General features: G+C 37.0%; 2 protein-coding genes across 4 annotated transcripts; one reads left to right on the forward strand and one right to left on the reverse strand.

Moving 5' to 3' along the window:
- Positions 1-5,860: 5,860 nt before the first annotated feature.
- On the forward strand, positions 5,861-6,647 carry LOC148853441 (glutaredoxin-C1-like). Its single transcript, XM_088986196.1, has one exon. The coding sequence runs from the start codon at positions 5,983-5,985 to the stop codon at positions 6,352-6,354; it is 372 nt and encodes a 123-aa protein (XP_088842322.1). The 5' UTR covers positions 5,861-5,982; the 3' UTR covers positions 6,355-6,647.
- Positions 6,648-9,811: 3,164 nt separating this feature from the next.
- LOC148853442 (Pseudouridine synthase family protein) lies at positions 9,812-19,278 on the reverse strand. 3 transcript variants are annotated; one of them, XM_088984027.1, is made up of 13 exons: positions 19,006-19,278; positions 18,853-18,896; positions 18,610-18,687; positions 17,681-17,781; positions 17,380-17,467; positions 16,469-16,547; positions 16,032-16,114; positions 15,743-15,808; positions 13,732-13,788; positions 11,958-12,083; positions 11,376-11,617; positions 11,204-11,237; positions 9,812-10,152 (listed from the first exon to the last, which is right to left on the reverse strand). In XM_088984027.1, exons 1-13 carry the CDS (start codon positions 19,112-19,114, stop codon positions 10,147-10,149), a joined length of 1,113 nt encoding a protein of 370 aa, XP_088840153.1. In that variant the 5' UTR covers positions 19,115-19,278; the 3' UTR covers positions 9,812-10,146. The 3 variants fall into 3 exon arrangements, with proteins under 3 accessions (XP_088840153.1, XP_088840152.1, XP_088840154.1); XM_088984026.1 differs by lacking the exon at positions 11,204-11,237; XM_088984028.1 differs by lacking the exons at positions 11,204-11,237; positions 18,610-18,687 and having other exon boundaries at positions 19,006-19,227.
- Between the last annotated feature and the right edge of the window lie 6,402 nt (positions 19,279-25,680).

Here is a 25,680-nt window from a genome sequence, read left to right on the forward strand (position 1 = left end):
GGTTGCGCACTGACACTAAAAGCTCTTAACCCCCTCCCCCCCCTCTCTGCACGCACATGTACAGCAGGACACAGAATTCCTTTCCAACTCAGGATGAGAACGTTTGCCCAACAGCGATCATGCTATGCCAACACCATCGATACAACCCTACTCCAACCTTCCTCCCCTCCGAGAGAGAGAGAGATGGTCGTGTACTAAAACCATTATTATCCGTGAATGTGAATATCATAGAAATGTTATATTCTGATTCTTTCAAGGTCCCATTTGGTTCATGGGAATAGGGTTCTGGAATGGAAATCAAATTGGAATGGACCATTTCGAATCCAACCATTTGGTTAGGTAGAATCAGAATCTCATTCATATTCCTGGTGCGATAACGTTCCTCCATTTGAGAGATGGCCATTCCCTCCCCCTCCTTTAGAAATGAAATCTCATTCCAGCTACCAATTCTTATTTTGATTTTTATTTGAATCAAACAGAATATGGGAATGGGCTATTCCAATTCTGATACCAAAGAATTTTGATTCAGATTCTGATTCTAACTATGAACCAAGCGGATCCTAAATTTCTACAGTATTATTACTTACATAACATTTATCTTTCTTAAAAAAATAAAACAGGAATAGCAGTTAATCAAGCAAATAAATGTTACAGGGTATACCCTAATAACCCTTTTTTTTTTATAATCCCCTAAAAACCATTATAATGTCATTATTGAGATAAAGCCATTACCCCAAATACAGACAATGCGATATGAAGATTGGTTTGGGGACATAATCTAATTGGACCGTATGAAACCATCACGTGCAAATGACGTGTATTGTTTGCAACCTCACTGCTAGGTCACATGTGTATGAATGTATGTGCTTGTTCGTGTCTTAGAAAGTCGGTGAAAACGGGAGTGGACCACAATGCACTGTCCAGTGTCTACTACTGCTAATCAACATTTGACCGTCCCAAACCCAAACATTTCTAGTCAAGTCAAACAGTCAACCTTTGGTCTTGGGATTGTGGATTTTGAAAGCCTCAACTCAGCACCACTCAATTTGGATTTTGGTTTTGGACCCAACAAGTTACTTAATCCACACCAAAACCCTGATCATTAGGGACAAAAGCATGCCCAGATAGCCCACTACCCATATACACTTCTGTCTCAAAGACCCCACTTTGACACTAAATTAGGTCTACATCCTTGTCTATCATGTTTGTCTCTATCTGCGTCTGTGTGTCTATTGCTATATGTGAACAACTATTTACAATTGGATATGAAGTTAGCTTTGAGAAGGGGGGAAAATTAAATGGAAGAAGAAGAAGAGATAGAGATGTAATGTGATGTGATGTCCAACTAATCTAGAGCTTTTTAGGTAGTCTATCTGCAAATTCAAAAGCTTTCCACATGTTCTAGTTCTTTCACATGGATGGCAGCACATATATATAAAATCTCTTGACCATGTGATGTGCTAGGGAATAGGAAAATCCTTTCTGACTGCTACTTCCAAAAGCCCTACCAATAGAATTAATATATCTAATGCTTTTTCCTTTCATGTAGAGGAAGCTGCTGCTTCTTCTTCTTACTCCTTTTCCTTGTTGTCGTTGTTAGTGTTTCAACTTTTTAGATGATCTAAGTGTTTTTAATGGTCGTCCAGAAATAGTTTTCTCTGTGTTGTTAAATGTTAATGGCCCCTTCACCTCCTGAATCCTGCCTCCTGGCTGGAGCTTGGACTCATGTCATTGGTGAATCCCCAGTACTTAGACTTAAAACTTAGGGTAAAACCCCGTAGATGTTGATATCATCATATATCCAACCGATGGTGGGTCCAGATCCTCGATTCGTATCCTACGTGGAAAACGATGGGTGAAGTTTCTTTTTTTTTTTTACTAAATTAAAAAAAAAAAAAAAGCTGTCATAAACTAGAGCACAAAGACCGGAAACATGAAAGCAGCTCCTCAAAAATATCAAGCAGCAACCCATTAAACCACGTGTCAAGCTCTAAGGTTTGGTGAAGTGGTGAGACAAAAGGACGGTCAGCTACTACAGCCAAAGTAATATTTTATATTTGAAAGAATAAGAAAAGAGCGAAGGCAAGATGCATATAGCAGCGTAGATATTGAGTATGAAGTTTAGAAGCGAAGCCCCAGAGAAAGAAAGAATCAAACTTACTCAAAAAGGAGGAACCGAAAGCGACAAACAATAAGCGAAAGTATTATTTAAAAGGAAAATGAGGAAGTAAAGAATAAGAGAAAAGCAGTCAACTGAGGATAACGTCAGCCGTTAACCTGTGACGGCGAGCAAAGACTGGGAAAAGCCGTCATGTCGTTCCGCTTTAACGGCAAACGAGAATAATAAATTATTAGTTCTGAGAAAAGTTGGGCTTATGCGTCAGACTTTACTGAGGCAGAATGAGGAATGACGAGTAGGAGAGAGAGAAAGAGAGGAGAGAGTCAAGGCTCAGGGCAAGAAGGGGAGGGAGTGTGCAGAGTGTTCTCTCTCTCTCTCTCTCCTCTCTCCCCCTTCTTACTCTTTGCATGCCCAACATTGCTCAGTAGTCAGACAGTACGACACGAGACATCACACCCCTGCCAACACGCTGACCTAGAAAGCTTTTTTCTTGTCCCCTTCCTCTCCGCCACTGGGACCCATTCACCCGCCCTCCACCCAAAGTTTCTGAACTAGCCTCCACCACCTCCTTTCTCAGCCCTCCCATCGCCGGTTTCCGCCGTTTCCGTACTCCGCCACCCACACTGCGTGGTGCATTCAGATTCCAGAGAGCTGTCTGCTCTAAACTATATCATACTACACCAACCATCACCAACGCTATACATCCATTACTTCTTTTCAGTTGAGTTGAATCTTGTGTGTTGTGACTGATCGTTCTGTTTTTTTCCAAAACTTTGCTCTTCAGAGTTCAGTCAATCTCTAATATTAACAATTATCAATTTTTTTTTCTAACAATTGTATATTTGCATCTAACTAGATAAATATATGGTCAATCACAACCATCGAATAAGAAATAAATGACATCATGCAAGATTTTTTATGACATCAGCATTCCAGTAGAAATAAAGGGAAATTACGGATATGGACAGCTGTTAAAGTTTAGTTGGCAGCCAAATAGCGTAATGCAAATAAACATAAACATGCAACACCAAAACATGTCCTTCCTAGCATTCGTATTTCGTAAATCGTAATCCTTGGCCTCATCTGTGTCTTCTACAACTACAAGCACCCTACACATACAAAGTTCTCTTTACAGAAATAGCCTCAACGATTAGGTTATTACCATTGACGCGCCATGCCAGAACGGGGAGGTCACTTTAGTAATTCCATCATTTTTAAAGTCAATTGGCCAGATTTGGTCATATGCATTTACGATCGGATACTAATTACTGACTGACATACACATTGACATACCTACTCAAAATGAGAATTTATTTATTTATTAAGGAAAAAAAAGAAGAAAAAAAGAAAGGAAAACATCCGACAAGCGAAATCAGCCTATCATTTTACGATAATCGTGCGCACGCAACCCCAACGTTACCGGCTTTTAGCGGCGCCGTGTTCCCACGTGCCGTATACTTCCCCAACATCATTATAACTAACCTGATAACTCCCCATTGTTCTTCTTAAACCGCAATCGCAAGGAACCGCTCTCCTCCAACAACGCTCTCGCACGTGCCTACATCCATCTAAAATCTTAATGATCTGGTCTGGCTGACGTGGTGCATCATGATTGGTGGCCCACCTCTTTATCCTTCCTTAGATTACAACACATCAATTCTTTGCCGGAATAAAGTCATAAAGAAAAGAAACCTGGTCTGATCCCATGAGGGTTTCTCCTGAGTGGGGTGAGAGAGAGAGAGAGAGAGTGTGTCTACATCCTACAGCAGGTACGATTACGAAGCTCCCCTGCACTGCTGCTGCTGCTGCTGCTGGTTTGAATTGATGCTGAACAGCTCCACCAAAGTCATGGATGATGGATTAATGGAAGAAGGGAGGACACGGTCATGTCTCTCAGACAGTCTGACCGAACGGTCTAGTTACTAGATTACGAATTTTTGTTTGTTGATGAACGATGAATGTGCTGCCACATATTCCATTCTGCTGACTTGTCACACATAATTTATTATTAAACGGGAATTACGGAGACAGACAGAGGACCTACGAAAGAAAGAATAAGAAGAAGAATTGGCGGGGTGCCGACTGCCGGGTGGTCGTTATCAGCTTACGGTAGCAACAGTGCTGTTTCTGATTTTGCGTATTTGCGTCATCGATGAAAAAAAAACGTAGATTTGGCTGGGCCGGTGGGATATGATGGGGGGTGTTGGTACTTGCTGCCTCGCATTTCATTCATGCAGAAACCATTCCACTCCCCCTCCATCTATTTCTAAATGAACTTTACTATATATATGGACTGTAAATAATGTATGACGAATGAGTGTTTGCTAATTAAACACAAGCGTCTGCGTCTCTATGTTGTAATTCACTCCCAGTCAAAACACTCAAAACAGTGCTCAAACACTATCCGGCCTACTGCGCTCTCTCTCTCTCTGCACTCCTCTCCTGTACACTTCCCCGCTTTCTATTTTTAGAACTTACGGTAAAACCAAAACACGACTCCCCCGACAGCAAAAATCGAATAATATCGTTTTCTTTTTCTTCGCCCATCTCTCTCTCACTCTCTGAAATGAAATGAAAACCGTCATTTTTGTGATAAAGACTACAGAGCCAATTGTACGTACCAGCATCTAACCGCTCATTCTTCTTATTATTAGTTATTTTATTAACAGGAGTAGGTTATGGTGTTATACTAAACTTTCCTGTTCTTTTTGTAATATAATTATTAAGGTATTTTCGTACGGAATGGGTGCTTTCTCGAGTTCGAGTTTCAGGCATGTGCAGCACTGAACCTGGACTAAACTTGAACTTAAAAGGATAAAAAACAGGACGTAGATTCACAATATATATTACAACCCATACCAGAAGGCAATAACGTTGCCAAAAGAAAATTTCTCTACTAATAAATTCCATCTCCTCACACTCAAGATGCCCCCATATAACTACTACATCCCATATCAAGTAAACCAATTCTAGTTTTTTTCTTACTTTTTTCCTTGATTGTTACATAAATGAAATTCTTCAAAAACTAGAAGAAGAAATCTATTGTTAACATTGTGGATAACAGAGAGAGAGAGAATATGGCAAGAAAGAATAATGGTGAAGCAGCAAGTGTTTTACTCCTAACACAGATCAAGATAAAAAAAAAAAGGTTAAAAGCTTATTCAAAAGACCATGATCGTATGCATTGCTAACATGCGCATTGGGTCTCAGTTAAGAGAAAACAGAGATCGTGATGGCCACACCCAGGTTACAGCCCTCTTTTTGAAGTTGAGCCGACAACAAGGACGGAGACAGCCGTCTAATAACCAACAATAACTCCTGAAAAAGCCTGTCCCATGTCCCAACAACACCTGCCAACACACACTCTCTCTCTCTCCCCTCTCTAGTTCTTTTATTAACTTATTTCTTTATCCTTTCTAATTTTTTATACATTTTCTTTATTATTAAAGAAGTATAGAAAAGAAAATACACACAAATTCTTAAAAGGCAAAGCAAATAATAAGCAGCAACTCAGACAAACCATTACAGTCAGTCTCCAGATATCTAAAATCCTCTCTCTCTCTCTCTCTACATTTATGAATCTTTCATTAGACATGAGGCATGAGCTGACGACTACAATTCTATCAGCTCAGCAAGAAAGAAACACATAATTACCTAACTGTCCCTGAATGTTTTTATTTATTTAAAAAAACAATAAGTTAATTCTCTGTTTCACTCTATAAATACCCACCAACCGTTCATCACTCCTCACTCATTCACTCCCACTCAGTGTTCCATACCTATTCACAGTTTCACACAGTGTATCGTTGTCCATTCTCCTCCCTTTTTGTCCCTTCTCTATTTTCCAAGTTCCAGTCGAAACTATGCATTACCAGACGGAGTCGTGGGGATCTTACATGCCGACCAGGAGCGTCGGTGACCCACTGGAGCGAGTGGAAAGGCTGGCCTCAGAGAATGCTGTTGTAATCTTCAGCATCAGTACTTGTTGCATGTGCCACGCTATTAAGAGGCTATTTTGTGGGATGGGTGTCAACCCAACTGTTTACGAGCTCGACGAAGACCCAAGAGGGAAGGAGATGGAGAAAGCTCTAATGAGGCTGTTGGGTAGTTCTTCTGCGGTTCCGGTTGTTTTCATCGGAGGAAAGCTTGTCGGAGCCATGGACAGAGTGATGGCATCTCATATTAATGGGACCTTGGTACCACTTCTGAAGGAAGCTGGAGCGCTCTGGCTCTGAGATGAGAGTCAAGAGGAGAGATTCCCAGGGGCAGAGAAAGAAAAGGAAACTCCGATAAATTGGAAAGAAGGGGGGAGTAGGTTTGTTTTGTCTCCTCCATTTTGGACACATTAATGTTTTTCTTTCCCTCTTGACCTAGGCTTTCTTTTCATTTTCTTCATCTGGGCTTCTTTTTTTTTCTTTATTTCCGGTTCCTTTTTTATTATGGATGTTGCAGAGAGAAATGTAATTGCTCCCTCCTCTGTATAGAAAGAAAAAGAAATGAAAAAAAAAGAGTTTTCTTGAAAAGAAAAGGGTTATTATTTGTGTTTCGATCATCTCCATCTTTTGCTTCTCTTCCATAAATGTTTTGTTCCCTCCATATTTTTCCTAAGATTGCTTTATTGCTCTTCCGAAATTTGAATCCTTGTGTCTCTCCCTCCCTCCCACCAGTGCACTCCAATTTCTTGGAAATGGCGTGGCGATACAAAACCCACTGTAGGAACTGCATTTACCAGCGAGACAGCGACACTGCTGGCTGAAGACTGGATAGTGGATTCCAAGTAGCCAAAAGAGAAAGGATGGTCTCCTAGCTAAAAGAACGACTAGCTTGTCTTTTTTGTTAGTTCCTCACTTGCTGTGTTGGGGTAAGTAGAAGTAGTGAAGGAGCCAAAGGAAACTGAAATTATATGCGATGAGCCCTCAGACTCAGTCTTGTTTTTCCGGTTTAGCGCCGTTAAAGTCGCGGGGATTGATTGATTGATTATTTAATACATCCGACCGGCCAATGGTATAACCTCATTAAACACTTCACTACTTTAGGGGGAAGGGAGCTCATGAATCACCGAACCGAACCGAACGAGAGCGCGTTCAGCACTACATTATTTGGTCCGTTGCGACATTAAAATGGTTGTAGCCACGTCATATCTCGATGGCAAGCTAGCCAAGCCAACTAACCAACTGGCCAACTAGCCAACTATCCAAGCACTCAAATGATAATTGATAAGAACAACTAGAAAAAGGGTTCGACACTGGACCAATCAATATCTGCCATGTCATTTTAAATCCCTAGTGAATGGTAATAAAAATTAAAGGGAATGGGAGGAAGAGCCATGAGAGGCGGCAGACTGACTGGGAACGAACAGAACAAGAAGAGTAGTCTGCGGAGACAGCTCTCTGTTCTGTTGGATCGGCGCATGCGCGATATATTATCTTCTGACTGACACGAATCTGCAGGTGCATGCCATGCTGCGCTGGACGCTGTCATGAGATGGGATGGAGTGGCTTTTAAGCATAAAAACACACAACAAAGCAGAGAGGGGGCAGGGGAGAGATAGTCGGGGCATTCCTCAGTTCAGTAGTACTCAGTAGAGAAAGAATTGCAAGGGAATGTCCCGCTTTTTTACCATTCGCGGCTTTCCTTCTGCACTTTTTCCTCTTTTGGGCGACTTATGTACGAATTTCTGTACATTAGATATCTATATTCAGTACAAATATTAGATATTTCTTTTGTTCTTTTGGTCAAAATTCAAAATTCTTGGGGAAAATTAAGTTCACCAAAACAAAATTGAAAATTCAAAGGGGGTTAAAAACAGCACCCTGTACCTGTAATCTGTATTGTTTGTCATGTGTCTTCCTTTTTACCGCTCATTTTATGTTCGTAACACAATGACAAAATATGCATCGTTATACAGAGTGGTGGGCCTCCTGTTATGTTCTCAACTCAGCAACAAAATTTGTTTTTTTTTTCTACATATTTGTTTTTGTACTAGAACTGATGAGTTTTGGTGCATTCCAAAAACGAAAAAAAAATGCCTAAAACTTGATGGAATTACAATCTTAAGAATCAACCTCGCGCCCTCGCCCTCCTTTTGTGGAGCCTTCTCTATATATTGCCAAGGGGACTTTTTTGGGGCAAGGTGACCTAGGGGGTTCCTAAATTTCTTTTCTGTTCTTTCTACCGAAAAAAAAATTATTTTTTCATTCCTTCTTTGCTTTTAAAGGAAAAAAAAAAAACATAATATATATTATCACAACCGTGGGTTTAAAACATTGAGCAAAAAATATCTCCCAATGTCTGGTGTCTACATTTGGAATCAAGACAGCCCCCCCCCCCCCTCTCGCGTGCAGTTACACATGCCACTCAAGTGGAACTGGTACTTCTAACTTCTAAACCATTTTCACTGCTTATTTAACTTTGAGCTGCTTACATTGACAGTAATTAACCCTTTTTTCGACTGCTCTCACTCTAAGAGTAGATAACCCTTTCCATGAAAGCCTTTACTCCACATTTCAAATAGTTACTCTCTACAGTTGCTTTCACTCTGCTCCAAATAGCATCTGTCCCAACTTTTCCATGACTCAAACCTGAGATACAATCATAAATAGGTCCCAATGCCTAAAGGTTTTATGCCTGAATAGTATGCCAAAAGCCCTAGGGTTAAAGTTCTTTTTTATGACAAAAGGTTTCCCTCCAAAATTTTTCTACTGAGAAAATAAACTTTCATTAGCAACACAAATAAAAAGTTGTATTTAGGTGAAATCTCCTCTGCAGATCTACTCTACTCTAGTTGATGGGTGTTGTCAAGGACAGATCCTGTCTGTAAAACGCCAGTCATCCAGTAGAAAAGTGTCCAGGTGTTCAGGTCATGCTTGCATATCAATTGTCATTTCATTTGGGGTAACTTTGCCCGTGCTTGTGAAAAACCCTTGCCAACAGTAGTATAGAATTATAGATAGATAGATGCAGTCCAAAATAGGGGTGCAACTTAGGGAAAGGGTCAGGAGTCTTAATTTTTTGGGCTGGGCTTGGGCCTAATTAGGTATCCCAAACTCAGCCCAACCTTATCCCAATCCAAACCTGACCTGATCATATACATGTAGATATGCATATATAGACACATATTTGCATTAATATGCATAGTTTTTTTATTAAACCATGCATATATGCATACACATACATATGTATATCAACTTTTAGTATGGGCTGATTGACCAATCCAAGCCCAGCCCACGCCCAACCTGACTGCATCAAATTCTAGTATGGGCTGGGCTCGGATTGAATAGTTTGGACTTGACCTTAGGCTCAGGCTGGCCTCAGGATATAAGTCCAAATTTTAAGGTTGGGCCTGAGTTGAACTAAAACCCAGCCCAGCTAGTGCGTGCAGTATACGGCTGGCATGGACCGGAGGATAAGAAACTAACACCAGTTCAAAGCTTACAATGCTCACCGAGAAAACTTTAGCCGTCCACGTTCAACAGATGGGTTCTCTCAATGTTAGTACAGTCATGCCTTTCAGTACTTTGTCGTTATTATAGACTACAATGTCGTCAGGCAGAGAGCGCTGTCATCAGCGGAGGCCGTCAAAGGCGTCAAACGTAGACAGCCAAATGTTCTCCATGACCAATTGTAGATTGAATCAGCCACATCATCTCCCGGTGGGAAGAATAGTGCAGGTAGTGTAGGGGAGGTTCCATATTTGATCTGATTATGACATCTTTCCATAATAATATTCAAAGAGGCCTTACTACAAAAGAGAACATATTAACAGCCAAAAGGCTTCTGCGCTCCTTTTTTTCCCCATTTTACATCATTTAACTCCAAGCTCATTAACCCCTCCTCTCTTCTCTAGTCTCGATTTTTTTTACCAAAAGAACAAAATCTCTCAATTGGATTTGGAAGCTCAATCTGGATGTGCACATTCATGATCTTGATATTAACTAAGAATTGCCCAATCCGGGTATGGGCATTCATAAACCCAATCAGGTCCCGAATACCTCACGCAATGAAGCCACAAGGCTTCTTCATGTCCATCATATCTGTAATTAACACGAAAGAAATAGGTAAACACAAGTGAGGAGATGGAGGGTATAAATGACTATCAAAGTCAATACTTTTGTCAACATAAATTAATAAATATCAAAATCAAAGTAAGAAAGAACACGTCCAATCTAAAACTATTTTCCAATGCAGAAACGATAACGACATTCTTATGACAATAGGATTCATTTTACTTTATCAAGGCCTGGCCGGATAATATAATAAGCTAAAACAACCGTAAATTGGGGTAAATGCACGATGAACTCTATCGCGATCACAGTAACAGATAGGTTTTAACTCTTCGTGAGACTAATTAAAAACATAAATATGGAAAATTTAATGAAAAAGAATAGACTCTAAGGCTGTGTTTGGTTTGAAGGAAAATGTAGGGAAAGGAAGGATAATGTAGGAAAACCTTTACAAACCTTGTATAAATTTCCCTATGTTTCCCTTCCTTTCCCTACGTTTTCCTTCAAACCAAACATAGCCTAAATTCTTAACCAGTGCCCAAAACACAGCAGCAAAGTCCCAAGTGAACGCATCTAGCTGGTCCCTCCTAGAAGGAACTAAGAAAAACCTGCTTGGCTGACAAAAACCATCCATTTCAGAAGTCATCTCAAGACCATCAGACAAGTTAGATAGGACCATTGACCATGCAATCAAGCTTATAAAGATATCTAGCCATCTATACACACACTGTCTATGAGATCAAGTAGGGGTCTTCCCTACAGAATTCCAGCTATTTCTGCCATATGGAAGGATCCTGTGACCAACCCAACTGCCTATCAGATAGATGACCACTGGATTGGTCATATTTTGAGTCCCATACTCCATGTCTGCCCTATGAACAACCTTGGAGTTTTCCCCAATTAATAGTAGACATCCATACTTGCTTTTAATACAAGTTCTCCATAAAAGAGAAACTAGACTGAAATCATGGAAAGGTCACAAGCCAAAATTTGTCCATGAAAGGCAGAAAAAGAAACAACTCCTTTTTATGCTGTAACATGCACCTTTTTCTCCCTTCCTATCAATAAAAGCGCATCATACCTGAGAGATATCAGGAATATTGTTGATGAGGGACCTACATGGATTGGCACAATGTTTGAGATGTATGATTTATGATAACACTCATACCCAGAACATATGAGAGAATCGGTTGTACTGCTAGCAAGCATAGCATTCTCATGGTCTAAAAACCCAATGCCAGAAAGCCTCTTACCCTTTAGGAGCTAAATTTGGACAGTTTGTACACATGGGGTCAATACTGAAGTCTTCCCCAGAGTTCTCATACTCATCGAAACAATTTGAGCAAGGAAATGTGGATATTGGAGAACGCCCCACTTTAACAGCCGCTGCTCTATCAGCACTCATTCCTTCAATAGATCGATCAGCAATTACTTCAGAGAGATAAAGCATGTCATTGGCTATAGGATGGCCCAGATATTGCAAGTGGACACGAATCTATGCAAATCCAAAAGCAATGAAATGATTAAGACTTTGAATTTGCAATCTAATTGTTTATCAAAACCAGGAAAAACAACTTCCAATATTGTTGTGAGCCAAATGAAAACATAATAGAAGTTAAATTTATTTACTAATTATTAATGGTGATAAGTAGTTCTTCCATTTTGAATCAACTAAAAAGAAAGTCCGATCTCAGAACCCACAAAAATACAATCTGACACACTGATCCCTTCACAAAGATGGGAGATTTGCAGAATTATCAGCAAACATAATGCATTGAGAAAAGGACCTGTTAGTAATAACAGGATGAATAATGAAACCTGCAAGTTTTGTTTACCTGATGAGTACGACCAGTGATTGGTTCGCACAAGACAATACTATGAGTTCCATTAGTACTAATCCGAGTAAACTTTGTACATGCAGCTTTCCCCTTCAAAGGTGTACTACCATGGCAATCACCCACCTGCATGAGAAGAAAACGTACTAATATAACATACTTTAAGTCTCTCCTTGGATAAACCCGTCCAGAAACACTTAATGATGAACATAAATAAACAAAATTGCTTTTGTAGGTAAAAGAGATGTTAAGCAAGACCCAACCAGTGACAGTTCCCTTTTTATTTGAAGAGGTTTAAACTTCTAACTCAAAAACCATTTGGCATTTGACCTGATTCCAGCTATAAAACACAATGATGCAATGCACCCCACATGGCATACAAAGTAATGATGATTTCACCTGCATTCAAGAATTATGTTTTATTTGGAAACTATTTGACCACATCAATCTGACCAACTCTCAAACCATTGATAAAATGTTCACGTGTAATTCATAAGAAATACAAGGTAGGTAGCGCCTTCATCCCATGCTATTCAATGCACAAAAGACACATCAATCAAGAACATTTAATCACCAACCTTTCTCAATGGTTTCCTGGTCCAAAAATCAGTTATCAGATGGAATGGCTTGTCGATGTATGAAAGGAATCTGTCTTCTTAATTAAGATTGATAGCAAAATAAAGAATGAGCTTTGGTTGACAGCAAACAGAAGACTTGTTCCACTAACCCAAAGATAAGGATACACGGGTGGGTCAAGTCTAAAAGTGGGACAAAAACAACTTCCATCCACTGTTACACAGTATTGTCATATTTATTCTTTATGTGAGTAAAAGTGGAACAAACATCTTCCTCTTTGTTCTCTTTTTGGTTGAAGGTAGACTCCTTCACAGGAAGTGGTAGGACTCTTCGATCCAAACTTCATGAGACAGCCAAAGGAAGGGAAAATATATTTATGGATTGGAAACCCCCAGCAACCAACTTTGTGAAACTTAATTTGATGGAAGTTTCATTGGTAACCAGGATGTGGCTGGGTTAGGAGGTGGCTTCAGTGACTCAGGAGGAAGGGTGAGCTTTGTATTCAGGGCCCCTAGAAATGGTGATGCACTGACAGATGAACTATTTGGACTTCTACAAGGACTAAAATTTGCCAAGCGTTTTGAGTTCCTTAATTTGGAAGTGGAAGGGGACTCTCAGGTGGTCATCTCTTGGACAAGATGTAGCACCCAAATCCCTTGGATCCATTGGGCATACATTCAGGAAGGTTGAGAGCATTGCGAGGGAGTTGAATGTTAATTTTAAATGGGTGAGAAAAACAGCAAATGGGATGGCAGATAATCTAGCTAAACAAGGGGCTGCGAGACATCAAATGTTTTGAGTAAAGCTGTAAAATTGTGTTTGGGGGGAACAACCCTCCAACCCTGTTGTAATGTCCTCATTTGGCTCTAATAAAATATGATCTTATTGATAAAAAATGACTAGAAAATATTGTTGGCGTTCAAAAACTCATCGCTCTAATGGACAGACTGACCCTCATGAATACATCAACTCTGAAACTTTTTTACCTTCTGGATCTTGAAAAAGAAAAGAAAATGTCCATGTCATAGCAGCCAATACCATCCCATATTAGCAACACCATGGTATGCCATACACAAATATCACTGATAAAGTACTGTTGAAGTACAAAAACATTATTATGTCTTAGTTTGTTTTTCAGTTAATAGTTATAATCTATAATTGCAAATAGGAATCAAAAAGATTGAATGGAAATACTTACCTCAACTGAGCTTCTCCCTTCTCTAGCATTGTAGTTTACATTCACATTGACAACTTGCTGGAAAGAAAATTCGATCCAAGTGTCAAATGGAAAAATTTTATATCATTGTCAATTTAAAGGACAGAAACAAGTATAGACAATAGTTTGGGGATAAAACTTCACAGTGACAATTATAAAGTACAATCTTTTTCTGCTGGATTTCAACCAATGTTTGAAACCCTTGAGGTTCATATAACAGGCACAAAGTTGTGACCAACACGAGCATAGATAAATCCCCTAACCATGAAATTAGGGGTGATCATGGGCCAGACTGGGCTTAGCACCTATGCTAAGGACTTTAGCCCAGGCCTATGATTTCGAATATATTATAAGAAAAAATGAAAAGGCAATTAGATTTTAACTATTTATTTATTATCAGCAACACAAATGTTATTGTTAATAAAATAAAGAAGAAAAAAAATACAACAAGAAGTTGTGCAGTTGACAACCTTTTACAATAGTAAAATCCCTACTCCATTACAATTGAGCCCAATACATTTGTTATTTATCAACTCCTTGCTTAGCTAAACCATCCGCCAATCCATTAATTGACCTTCTTACCCAACTTACTGTAATATTCATATTTCTTGACAGCCTTTTGAATCACCTGAATTCATTTCTATATTGCCAAACCACCCCCTCTCCTTTCTTCAACCACCTAGTTACTATATTCAAATCCCCTTCAATAACCAGCCTTGTAAATCCCATTTCTTTAGCTTTTTGTACCCCAAAAACTGCAGCCAAAAGTTCTGCCTTTACCATATCTCTTTGTTCAATTGGACCCGAATACAAACCCACATATGTTACCAACCCCACCCCTTAGCACACCCCCAATTCCAGAAGGACCAGGATTGCCTAAGCTACTGCCATCAAAATTCAGCTTCATCCAACCACCAATTGGGGGTGACAACACCTCAAGGAATTTTTGTTTCCTCGAGGAGTCAGCTTTGTCCCCCAATTCCTAAAGATATCCCCCACTGTAAAATCTGAAAATAGATTCAAAGTCTTCACCCAATGTGCCCCTCTTAAGGTTATTGACTCAATAATCATCTCCTTACTCTTCTCTTTTTCACCAAAAAGTTCTTGTATTCCTCTCCTCCCAGATAGTCCAAATCACTGCTGGCCTTGTACATCTCCACAGGATTCTGACCCTTCTTTTTGTGCACCTCAGCAAGGATGGGCTAAACAGAAATTAGATTTTATTTTATATTATACTTTCTTTAAATGACTCAACTCAAAGTCAAATATTTTCCAAAGATGGAAAGACATTTAGATTTTGAAAATAATTAAACTGTACTTTAAAATTTTAACTCATAATTGAAATTCTGTTTAACTTGAAAATCTTCACATGGATTAATTATCTGACAGAAAACAGTAAACAATAAGATCAATCCAATGATTCAGTGAATTCATTTCTTCTTTCTCACTTCTCTTTCTTATTTTTCTAAAATTGCATTGTTTTTCTCTTTTTCTTATAAAAGTGCAGAGAGGGCCTTGTTTGATGATGGTGAAGAGATTTATGATATACTTGGTTAACACCTACCATTATGCCTTCCCATATCTATATTTACATTCCCACCTTCTCAGGTAAATGCTGACTAGATTATTAGACTGATTAGTAATTTAGCTTATACTCATTGAATCTTTACCACCATTCCAGTACATTTTATTAGGTTTTCATAATTAAATGACCTAGGGAATCAAAAATAAAATTTGAGATGTAATTCACCATACCCCAGTCCCCTTCCAACTCAACTGTATCTGCAGAAAAAACCCTCGTCCATGGTAAAAAGTACGAGGGAAACATTGTATGAACCCATCTACAATCAATTTCCTGGCTCACTTTTAGCCTTTTGTTTTATGTGCAAACTAAATTTTTTATGGATTTATTATGCAAATTAATTATACCATGAAAGTGAATTTTCAAAGCAGAAAATAATACTCCTTAAGATATCCAACAACAAAATATTACCTCTTCCCCAGGAAATATCCCAATGACTTTCGCAATATACTGTTTATGCAACATCCCAGCCTCAATCTGCAACCACCTGATTGATCATAAGAACTAAAACACATTTTTTATTGATATACTTTATTTCAATCAATTAAGGCAAAAAAAAAATTAAGCACAGAATATTTACTAGGCAATAGTTAACCAATGAACTGGGTAAATTTACAGATTTGGCTGCAATATTCACATTCCATAAAGACCATTCCAGTGTACAAATTTAAATGGCCACTTGTAGCAGTATTAATCTGACCTGTACCCTAAATAGATCTGCTTTTCCAGCACTTTTAGCCAAGATAAGGAGTCCAGAGACCAGACGATCTAATCGATGCACAGCTGATAAAAGCAAGTGCTAAGGGTTAAGGAAAATCAGCCTGGCAAACCCCACTTAGCCAAAGAAGATTGAAGAATAAGATAAAAGGAAACAAGAGATCATAGATGGCCTAATAAAAGGACTCCAGATCTGTTACAGATAAAGTGTGCACAATGGGCTATGTAACCCAATCATAAGTAAGCACATCAACAATCCGTACAGTTACCAATTGTACAGCAACTGACATGTCTACTCATGATTGGTAATGTGGCCTGTTGTACAGATATCCAGAGCTAATAAAAGAAGAAAAAATAACTTGATATGCATGATAATTAAATAAAATAAGAAAAACAAGCTTGATTATGTTGTCTGGATACGAAACAAGGGTGCTAAGCCATGTTCAGCCTGAAGAATGCCAACAACAGTGTTCTTACGATATTGACCACATGGATGAACCTGTGCAAAAATAATTTTTTATCAATAAATTAACGGTAAAATTTATTAGAAAATTAATAGAAACAGGAAGTAGAAGCATGGAAGTACATCGAGCCCACTTAATACTGCACTAAGAATTTTTGCAGTATATATTCTAAGTAAATGTGTTATCTCATAACAACATAATTTTAAGACAATAAGACATGGGTAAAATATATTCAAATAAAAAGCATCTAGAGTAGGCAAATGCATATTTTTAAATACACATTAAAACACCAACTGTATTAAGGGAAATAAATAGGAAGAAATAGGAAAAATTGTTAACAGACTTTGGACAGACTTGTTGCCCAAAGAGAAAAACCTTCATAGCCTAGAAAATGAAGTGTCCACTTTCTATGTTGAGGTCTTTACCAAGATCTTGTTATGTTTGTTTCCTCAATTATTTCCCAAATATTGACCCCCTGATAATTAGAATTTTTAGGGCTAGCACGAATTTGGGGGATTTGGGCAGTACCCTTTGAGGCGTACATATTGTGTTCTCTCTTGGGTTTGAAACCACTTATCCTAATAACTTTGAAACAAAAACTCAGATTTATAAAGAATTGCAAGTAGTGGCATGAATCTGGACAATGGGGTCTTGATTTAGGTTAATACACATTGACATTTATAGGTTTCTGAAAATACTAATATCTATTTAGGAAGGAAATTGATATATTGTATAACAAAATTAAAACAAGATCTACATTAAATTTGAAAAGGAAAAGGATAAACAAGTAAAACAAAGGGCATAATGACCATGATATTACATAAACTGAAATATGAGAATCTTGAGAAGCATCAACTATTGACTAACCGGAACAGATGCAGGCTTACAAACAGTCAGGACATCAGGTTCTTCCTGTATAATTGAGACGTCCCATGCCATCACTGGTGGTTCATGCCTAGAACATTAACTCCCCTGTCAATGGTCTGTTTTGTAGCTTGAAACTTGAAGGATTATGTTTGTACTTTGTAGTAGTTTAAAAGTGAATAATAATAATGAAGATGGTGATGATAATTATAACAACATGAACAACAACAAATATAAAAGTTGAGAATTGATAATTGAAATTTATAACTCAATCAATAAATGTCATTTTGTGCCAAAACGATACCTGTGTAGAAAGTGACTTATTTTCTGTGAGGATTGAACTATATATGAAACTGGAACAATCTGCCCATCAACTTGAATCCTCCCAGCTTTTACAGCACTAACCTATTGGATTTAAAACAGTTGTAACCTTTCAGAGCCCTGCAATCATGAAATCATAACTAATACAAGGCCAAATATGTTATATGAACTCTAATGTATGTTATAAATCCATCTCTAAGTGTGTACAAATGAACATATAACATGGTTTTGCATGTCATGCCGAATATGAGTGCCATCCAATCAATGCACCCAGTCTGTGGAGTGTAGACCCAGAACTCCAATACGATAATCTCATTAAGTTTTTTTTCTGCAGGGAAACTGTTGATCAAACATCAGTCAAAAATAACTGAGGATGTTGAATTGGAAAAAGGTCCAGCTGGGTAGGGCTGCAATCTGATCCGGTTAAGGGTGATACAAATTTGGATCTGGGTATACTCTATTCAATCAAATCCGTTTGCAGCCCTATAGCTGGATTATTTGATTGGCATTAATCCTAGATTATTATTCAAGGATTTCATGAATATGTTGTGCAATGTTTTACTGATTAAAAAATTCGACAAACGATGTTTTACAGAAAATATTGCCTTTTGTGGTCAGGTTTGGTTAATTGCCTTTCGTGGGAACCGAGTAGAAGCAATTCCTAGGGGGCGAAAAAAGGTGAGGGGCACCCAGGGCATGGACAAACCCAGCCCAGCTAGCTCTACTTAGTTCGACCAACCTGTACAGCCCGGTTTTCATAACAAACAAATACACGGACAATTTCCAGTACAGTTTAATTCCAACAACATCTGAAATGAACAGAGGAGGGAGGAGAACTAGATAGTTGAAGTTGACAGTAGACACAAATAACCTAAATAAAAACAAAAAGGAAGTTATGAGTAACGGACATACATAATAGTCATATGGCCTTCCTTTGAACTCTTCAGCAAAAAGATCAACAATGGTTTTTCCAGCCCATCGGTTCTTAACCTACAAATAATGAAACTTACAGCTTTCAACGCGAAACTACGACTATGGCTCAATTAGGGTTTTGATTAATTGTAAATAACAGACTTAGAAACACCACGGATATGGAAAATGGGAAAGAGAGAATAGAAGAAATGTTGAACGAAAGTAGTAGTAGTTTGGGATTACATGAGAGATGAACTCGAAGTAGTAGGGCTTGACGTGGCGCCTTCCTGCAGGATACCCGCCAAAACTCAAATCCTTCATAATACCGATATAGGGAAGAAATGGAACAATCTGGCGGGAAGAAAGATAATCGGGTTTGAAATTTTGTATGTTTACCATTGCGGAAGATGTAATCATGGCGCTCCGGTGGGCTCGCAGGGGTTTGCCATACGATCTCCATCTCGGCTCGCTTCCTCTTCAGTTCTCCCGACGATGACGACGCCATAGATAGACCTTGACGCTATTTTCAGTTTCACTTTTCACTGATACAATGAGTCAATGGCGAAAAGGCCCGCACACGAGTGACGACGCTACCCGAGTTATCCTTAACACTCTTCTTTACTTTTCATATACAGAGGCTTAGGGCTACGGTTGCAAACGGATCGGATTATCGGATATAAGGTAGATCATTCGTTTATATATAAAAATTCAAATCAAATCTTATCCGTCCGTTGGATTTATATCGGATTGAATCAAATTATGAATAATATATATTATATATAAAAGCGTGATTTTTTTTGGATTAAAATTACCTTAATCTCTTGTTTGGGAAATGTTATAGAAGTTATTTTATTATATTTTTAATATCAACTTCTATGGCTATTAAAATGTTCATATTTATGTATTTAATGTAACTCTAATTGTAAGGGTTGAAAATTTAATTTCAATTATTAATTTCTATATCATTTAATCTCCTCTCATTAAGTCTTATACTTAATTTATTGAATCTCATTTTCTCTTATTGAATATAATATTTATGTTATTTTTCACTAATAAATTCTACTAATTAGATCTATGTCAATATTTTTAACGATATAAGCCCGTATATTTTAAAACTTACTAAAAAATAAAACCATTATTTATCCAAGTGGTGGTTAAGTAATCCAACTATTTGAATCAAAGTAATCAACCTATGAATTTATAGTTAGGTAATCAAAATTTTGAAATATAAATAAATATAAAAAATTCAAAAATATAGAAAAAATTGGACACATTTATGAAATTTTTATTAATCAAATTAAAAAAAAAGTGTAATAAACAATAATTATTTTCATTGATAGTGAAAATGGAATACATAATTTAGGAATGGCAAAAATAAAATATAATAAATTAATAATAAATAGTTTGACTTTTAGGTTAAATGTGTTAACCTTTAATGTCATTAATAAATAATAAAAGTTGATAAGATATAAAAATATAACAAATACATAAATTTTGCAAAAAAAAAAGCATTCCAATACATATATAATATCATATTAAACAAAAATTAAGTGTGATATATCATAATTATTTTACACACATAAATATAAAAATATTATAGAAAAAATTAAACACATTTATAATTCTATATTTAAACTACTATTAAAAATATGAATAAGATTGTAGAACTTTCTTTTGACTAAAATACTCATTTTTGAATTTAGTCACTATTTAATTGCAAAGTTTAGATTGTAAATTGAATTATAAACTTTCACCTCATTCAATTCTCACTATTTAAATCTTACATTTTTTTTATAAATGAACAAGAAAAGCTATACAAAAAAGATAAAACATTACAAAAAGAAAAGTCTACCCAATTAGGTAGGCCTGTCAATGATACTTGAAACTTCACAAGTTGATCTAATTATCACATATTTGGATTAAGTGTTTATATAGGGCCTATTTGGCAAGTCTTTTTGGGAAGATCTTCTTGTGGCTTTGACAGTCAAAAGATGCATTGAGCTTTTGCATGAAAATCTAAGCAGCCCGAAACTAGTTTGGTTTGAAGCTTCCCGAAATCAGCCCAAAATGGGCTTTTCACGTCTTTTCGACGCTCTAACTTTTGGCGACTAGATCTTCCGCAAACTAAATGAAAATAAACCGAAAATCGATCTACCTGGCTTATAAACAACCGAAAGACCGTGCGAAAAGACATGCCAAAAATTCACCATGTCTTTTGGTTGTCAAATTGGAAGATATTTCAAAAAAGACTTGACAAACAACACCATAATTAGTTTTGGATTTTGCAATATGCATCCGATTAATAATACAAAACAAAAATATATAATATATATAAACAAAAAATAAAAATATATAATTTATAGAAAAATTTTGATATATTAATAATAATAATAATAATAATAATAATAATATTATTATTATTATTATTATTATTATTATTATTATTATTATTATTATTATAAGTATCATCATCAATTGACACATGCAAAGCACATGCTCACTTAATAATAATATTAATAAATAACATTAAAGAAAAACACGTTTTGATTCGCTCGACAAGGTCGTTGTAAACATCTCATTATTTATAATCCAAGGGAGAAAATCAATAATAGATGACCTGAACAATAAAGCAAGCCTGTCCAAATGATGAGCAACACAATTTGCTATTTGAGGAACAAAATTCACTAAGCATTGGGAAAAAAAAAAGATGCGACAAGATATCATTTGTAGTCCTTATTGGACAAACCATCCATCCGAAATTTAACTCAATGTGAGTTGGATTAAGTTAAATTGGGTTGAGGCCAACCTTAATCTACTATGAATTGTTAAACCTAATGAGGCTTTAGTTAGTTGGTCGAGGTTGAAGCATGTTGCTCAAGGCCACAACCATACCCCAACTCAAAGTTAGTTTGACTTGCGCTAATGCAAGCAGGGGTGTCAATGAGTTGGATTTAGTATAGGTCGCTTCCACCCTAATTCAGGCATCCAATGCTCTAATAACATATGTTTTTTTTTTTTTTTTTATAACTCAATCCACTTTATACTTTTTTAATTGTACTTACTTTGCACTTGTCAACTCTAACAACGATAGTGATAATATGTTTTCATTTTTTTTTTACATTTTTTTTATATTTATATGTCTACAAAAGTTACTTTTATTTGTCGCACTTATTTTTATTTATTATGATGAATATAAGATATTAGAGATATGTCTAAATGTTTATTACAAATTATTTTTGTATTTTAGTGTTCTCATATATTTAAAAATTTATTATTATTTAACTATAAAATCAATGGTTGACACATATTGGCCCATAAGGTTGAATTGCTTGCTTGCCACAAAACATGAAAGCAAATCTATTTTTGGGTTGGTTTTAAATTTGTATCTTACTTATATCATTAATAAAAACAATGATTCTTTATCACTGAGGGGTCAAATTAAAAAATATGAATTGTAGGTACATGTTGATCACCATGACCGTAGTAACTCAGAGGGTGTTAAACCAATGTCAAAAAGCACCTGTGACGAGTTCAAGACTCAGCATAAACTTGCAATGAACTCAGAGCCTAAAACAAAACATGTGATAAGCATAAAGCCATCGCAAGGCTGCGATGAGCCTAGATTCATCGCACATACGCGATGAGCATGAGCCGCTACAAGGCTACAAAGAGTTCAAAGCCCTCACAAAACCTGCGATGGGCTCGAGTTCATCGCATGCTAGAAACGAGTAAAGAAACACGTGCTTCATTAATAACACGCATGACAGAGCGCCTAGTAGGATTAGAAAAGACACGTGAGATAAGTATTGATGTCACCCATGTCACGTCAGTCTAAGAGACTTGCAAAAGGAAGTAGTATACGTATATTATGAGAATCCTCAAACGAAATGAAACCTCATCATTGAGATATCTCATAAGACACATAGCGAAACCCTAGCAGTGTTCCCTAACAACTGACATCAAATTCAATATTCCCTTCCCCAGTGGAAATCAAACATTTTTAACTCCTTCATTTCGGGACCTCATAATCTCTTCCTATAAATAGAGGTCTAACTCATAACGAGGATATCATTCTATCATTCTATTCACCTTAGCCTTTAGCCTATCCTTTGCTATGGGCTTTCCTTTGTCCTTCAAGGAGACTCCATATGCCACCTTACCACCCTGTTCACAAGAATATTATAGTCAAGAATAAGATTCAATGAATCTCAATGTGAATTAATACCTTAAATATAAGACTTAATGAGAATGATTTGAACTAGGAAAAAAGTGATTGTTCAAATTACATTTTTTTCCTTACAATTAGAAAGATGCCGAATTCAAAAATGAAAGTACTCTAGTCAAATAAAAGTTCTACACTCTTACTCGTACTTTTAATAATAATAATAATTAGATATAAATTTGTGTAACACATTTTAAAAATCTAAGAATAATTAATTTAAGTTGGATTTTGTTTATTGGTTCTAAGGTGTCACTTAACAATACAAACATGAGACAAATCCTAAAATTTAAAGATTATGGGGTTAAAAGTCATATCAAATTGCAATAATACCATCTATATATGCGTATTATGACCTAAGAGACCAATCCAGCAAAACATGACCCGAAGGATCAAATCATCAAAACCCTAACCCAGACAAATCATACACCTGAGGAAGCGTATTCATAACCCGATCATATGGGGTTGGACCAAGCCGGATTTTCCGTTTAACCCGGATCCAAGTTGCAGCTTTAGTTCCAACGACCTTTTCAATTTTGTGTGTGCTAGTTCTGGCCTCAAGTCAAGACAACCATAACAATTCCCAATATTTCACCACTTTCTCCGCACTCTATCTCCTTTTTTCACATGCAACCTACTCAAGTAGTGCCGATACTGCATGGCTCCACTTTAGGACCAACATGTGAAAAAAAGAGAAAATGATCCGTTTATTTCTTCTCTCTCTGTCTCTCTTTTTTGGTACGCCGCTCATGTCGGATAATGGATACAAGTCATTATGGGCCAAAAGCCCAGAGGACCTGAGCCAAGGGTGGGCTGGATTGGATGTACGTAAAGAAGATCTAACCGGAACCCGAAGTACCAAACTGAGTGATTGCATGGGCAGATTGCATTGGTGCGCGAGGAATATCGCCCTGGTGCCAAAACATTAATCTATTTTCTTTCCCCTGTGACTCTGTCCACTATTCTCTACGGTGCTATACCCTTCTGACGTCTGCAAATACAATTGCACTCACCTAGTTAATAAATAAAAGTAGAGAATTTATATTGCAAAATGATAAACTATCCACGTATACCTGCATTACTAAATTAAATAAAAATATGAATAGTCGTGCCTTTTCTATCCCAATTTTTCTACATCAGTGATATGAAAATCCCTTCATTTTCAAATTTCACTTGGTAAGACGATTAAATATATTAGAGAACTTTTGTTTCTTTTTATTTACATTAAATTCCATGGAATAACAAGATCATAAAAGAAAACAGATTCAATGGCTCAAATTATGATTGTAAATAAGGTATAAATATTGTATATTTTGATGGTTCATTTGAAATATGAATTATCATAATATAAATAAAAAAATATTTGAAAGTAATCATCAAATGAGAACATCAAACTATATGATTTTTAGTGGAACATGTTGTTTTAAGTTGGCTTAAATTATTTTATCACAATATGTTGGTATGTAAAAAAAAAAAAAAAGCTTAAAGCACCAAAAGAAATGGGAATTTCCACTTGTTGTTATGGGCAAAACCCGAAATGTATTAGACAATATCGGCCAATATTTATTGATACCTCGAATCATAAATATTCATGTGGAAATGCTCCAGGAATGTCAATAGATCGATATTGAAACATGTAATTAAAACCCATAAAAGACCCAGAGTTTATCGCCACCCCACAGATATTTAAACAAGAAGGATTGGTGGCTGTTGCCTGTTGCCGTTGCGGTTGAAGAATGGCTCCTACTACTATGGAGGGGGGAGAGGGATTGAGGGAGACTAGCTAGCCGACTAAGGGGAAGAAAAACAAGGACCAAGAAAGGAGGGAAGGGCGGTTTGTTTTGTTGTTCGGGATGTTCAGTACTTCAGTTTTCTCTACAAGAAACAATCAAGAGACCCAATTCAATAGATTTATGCATGGATTAATGCTGGTAGATTTCTGTTTGTGATTTTCATTAAAGAGAGGACTCAGAAATCCACAATAACTTCTCAGAGTTCTGCTGGAGGTATGCGTTGATTTGAGCTTGCACAGTCAACTCAGGTAGCAGGGAAGATGACAGAAAAGAAGAAAGTGCTGAATTCCGGTTAATTTTGATAAGTGAGAACATGTAAAGGTGGACCTAAGGCGAAGGGTCCCTACGATGAAAGCTCGTAGATTAGGGGTGCAAATTAATCAAGGTTGTTTAACGAATGATAACCCCAAACACCCGTCACTCCGTCAGCCATGAGCATGAATTGAGAAATATGAAGTGATTATATATATACTTGATGTTGAATTATTGATTAAACAACTCCTAATACAGTCATTCAAGTGCGGCTAAAGCTAATTCAAAATTGTACGAATAGTTAATCATGATTTGATGAAGCATTATTAAACAGTGTACTACGATGGATTCTAGGTAGGGAAAACGTGAGTGTCACGTGTTTGTCTGTCCATATGATATGAAACCCATATAAAAAATCCTGTATACTGATGTATTATGAAAAGGGTAATAGAAGATAGGTTGTCACAAATTAAATTCTATATTTTCACAAGGATTTTTTTTTTTTTTTACAGTCTCGATAGAAGAAATGGTGAAAGAAAGAATAGCGATTATCAATAAATCTCCATATCTACCATCGGTTGCACATGCATACGAGTATTATAGAAGGATCCCTGTGCACCATGAATGAATTAACCAGAGCAAAGAACGTAGGATGGATCACGTGACAACAGAGACAGCATTTTTGAGGAGCGTGTATACAAATACAATTGCAGTTGCAACATGTGTTGGTTCATGGGATTGGAGCCATGCATTCCCACTCCCGCAGTCACGAACTACATGAGCACTCCAATTAACAACATGCCTGGT

This window comes from Nelumbo lutea, chromosome 4, assembly GCF_056320005.1.
Source record: "Nelumbo lutea isolate HS-2025 chromosome 4, American lotus-T2T, whole genome shotgun sequence".
Taxonomy (NCBI): Eukaryota; Viridiplantae; Streptophyta; class Magnoliopsida; order Proteales; family Nelumbonaceae; genus Nelumbo; species Nelumbo lutea.

Excerpts from the sequence above, each read along its gene's own strand:
- LOC148853441 (XM_088986196.1), top strand. The coding sequence starts at position 5,983 with ATGCATTACCAGACGGAGTCGTGGGGATCTTACATGCCGACCAGGAGC.
- LOC148853442 (XM_088984026.1), bottom strand. The coding sequence starts at position 19,114 with ATGGCGTCGTCATCGTCGGGAGAACTGAAGAGGAAGCGAGCCGAGATG. Across the intron at positions 18,897-19,005 it reads TGATTACATCTTCCGCAATG|GAAGGCGCCACGTCAAGCCC; the intron begins GTAAACATACAA and ends GGTATCCTGCAG. Across the intron at positions 12,084-13,731 it reads AAGGGAGAAGCTCAGTTGAG|GTGGGTGATTGCCATGGTAG; the intron begins GTAAGTATTTCC and ends CTTCTCATGCAG.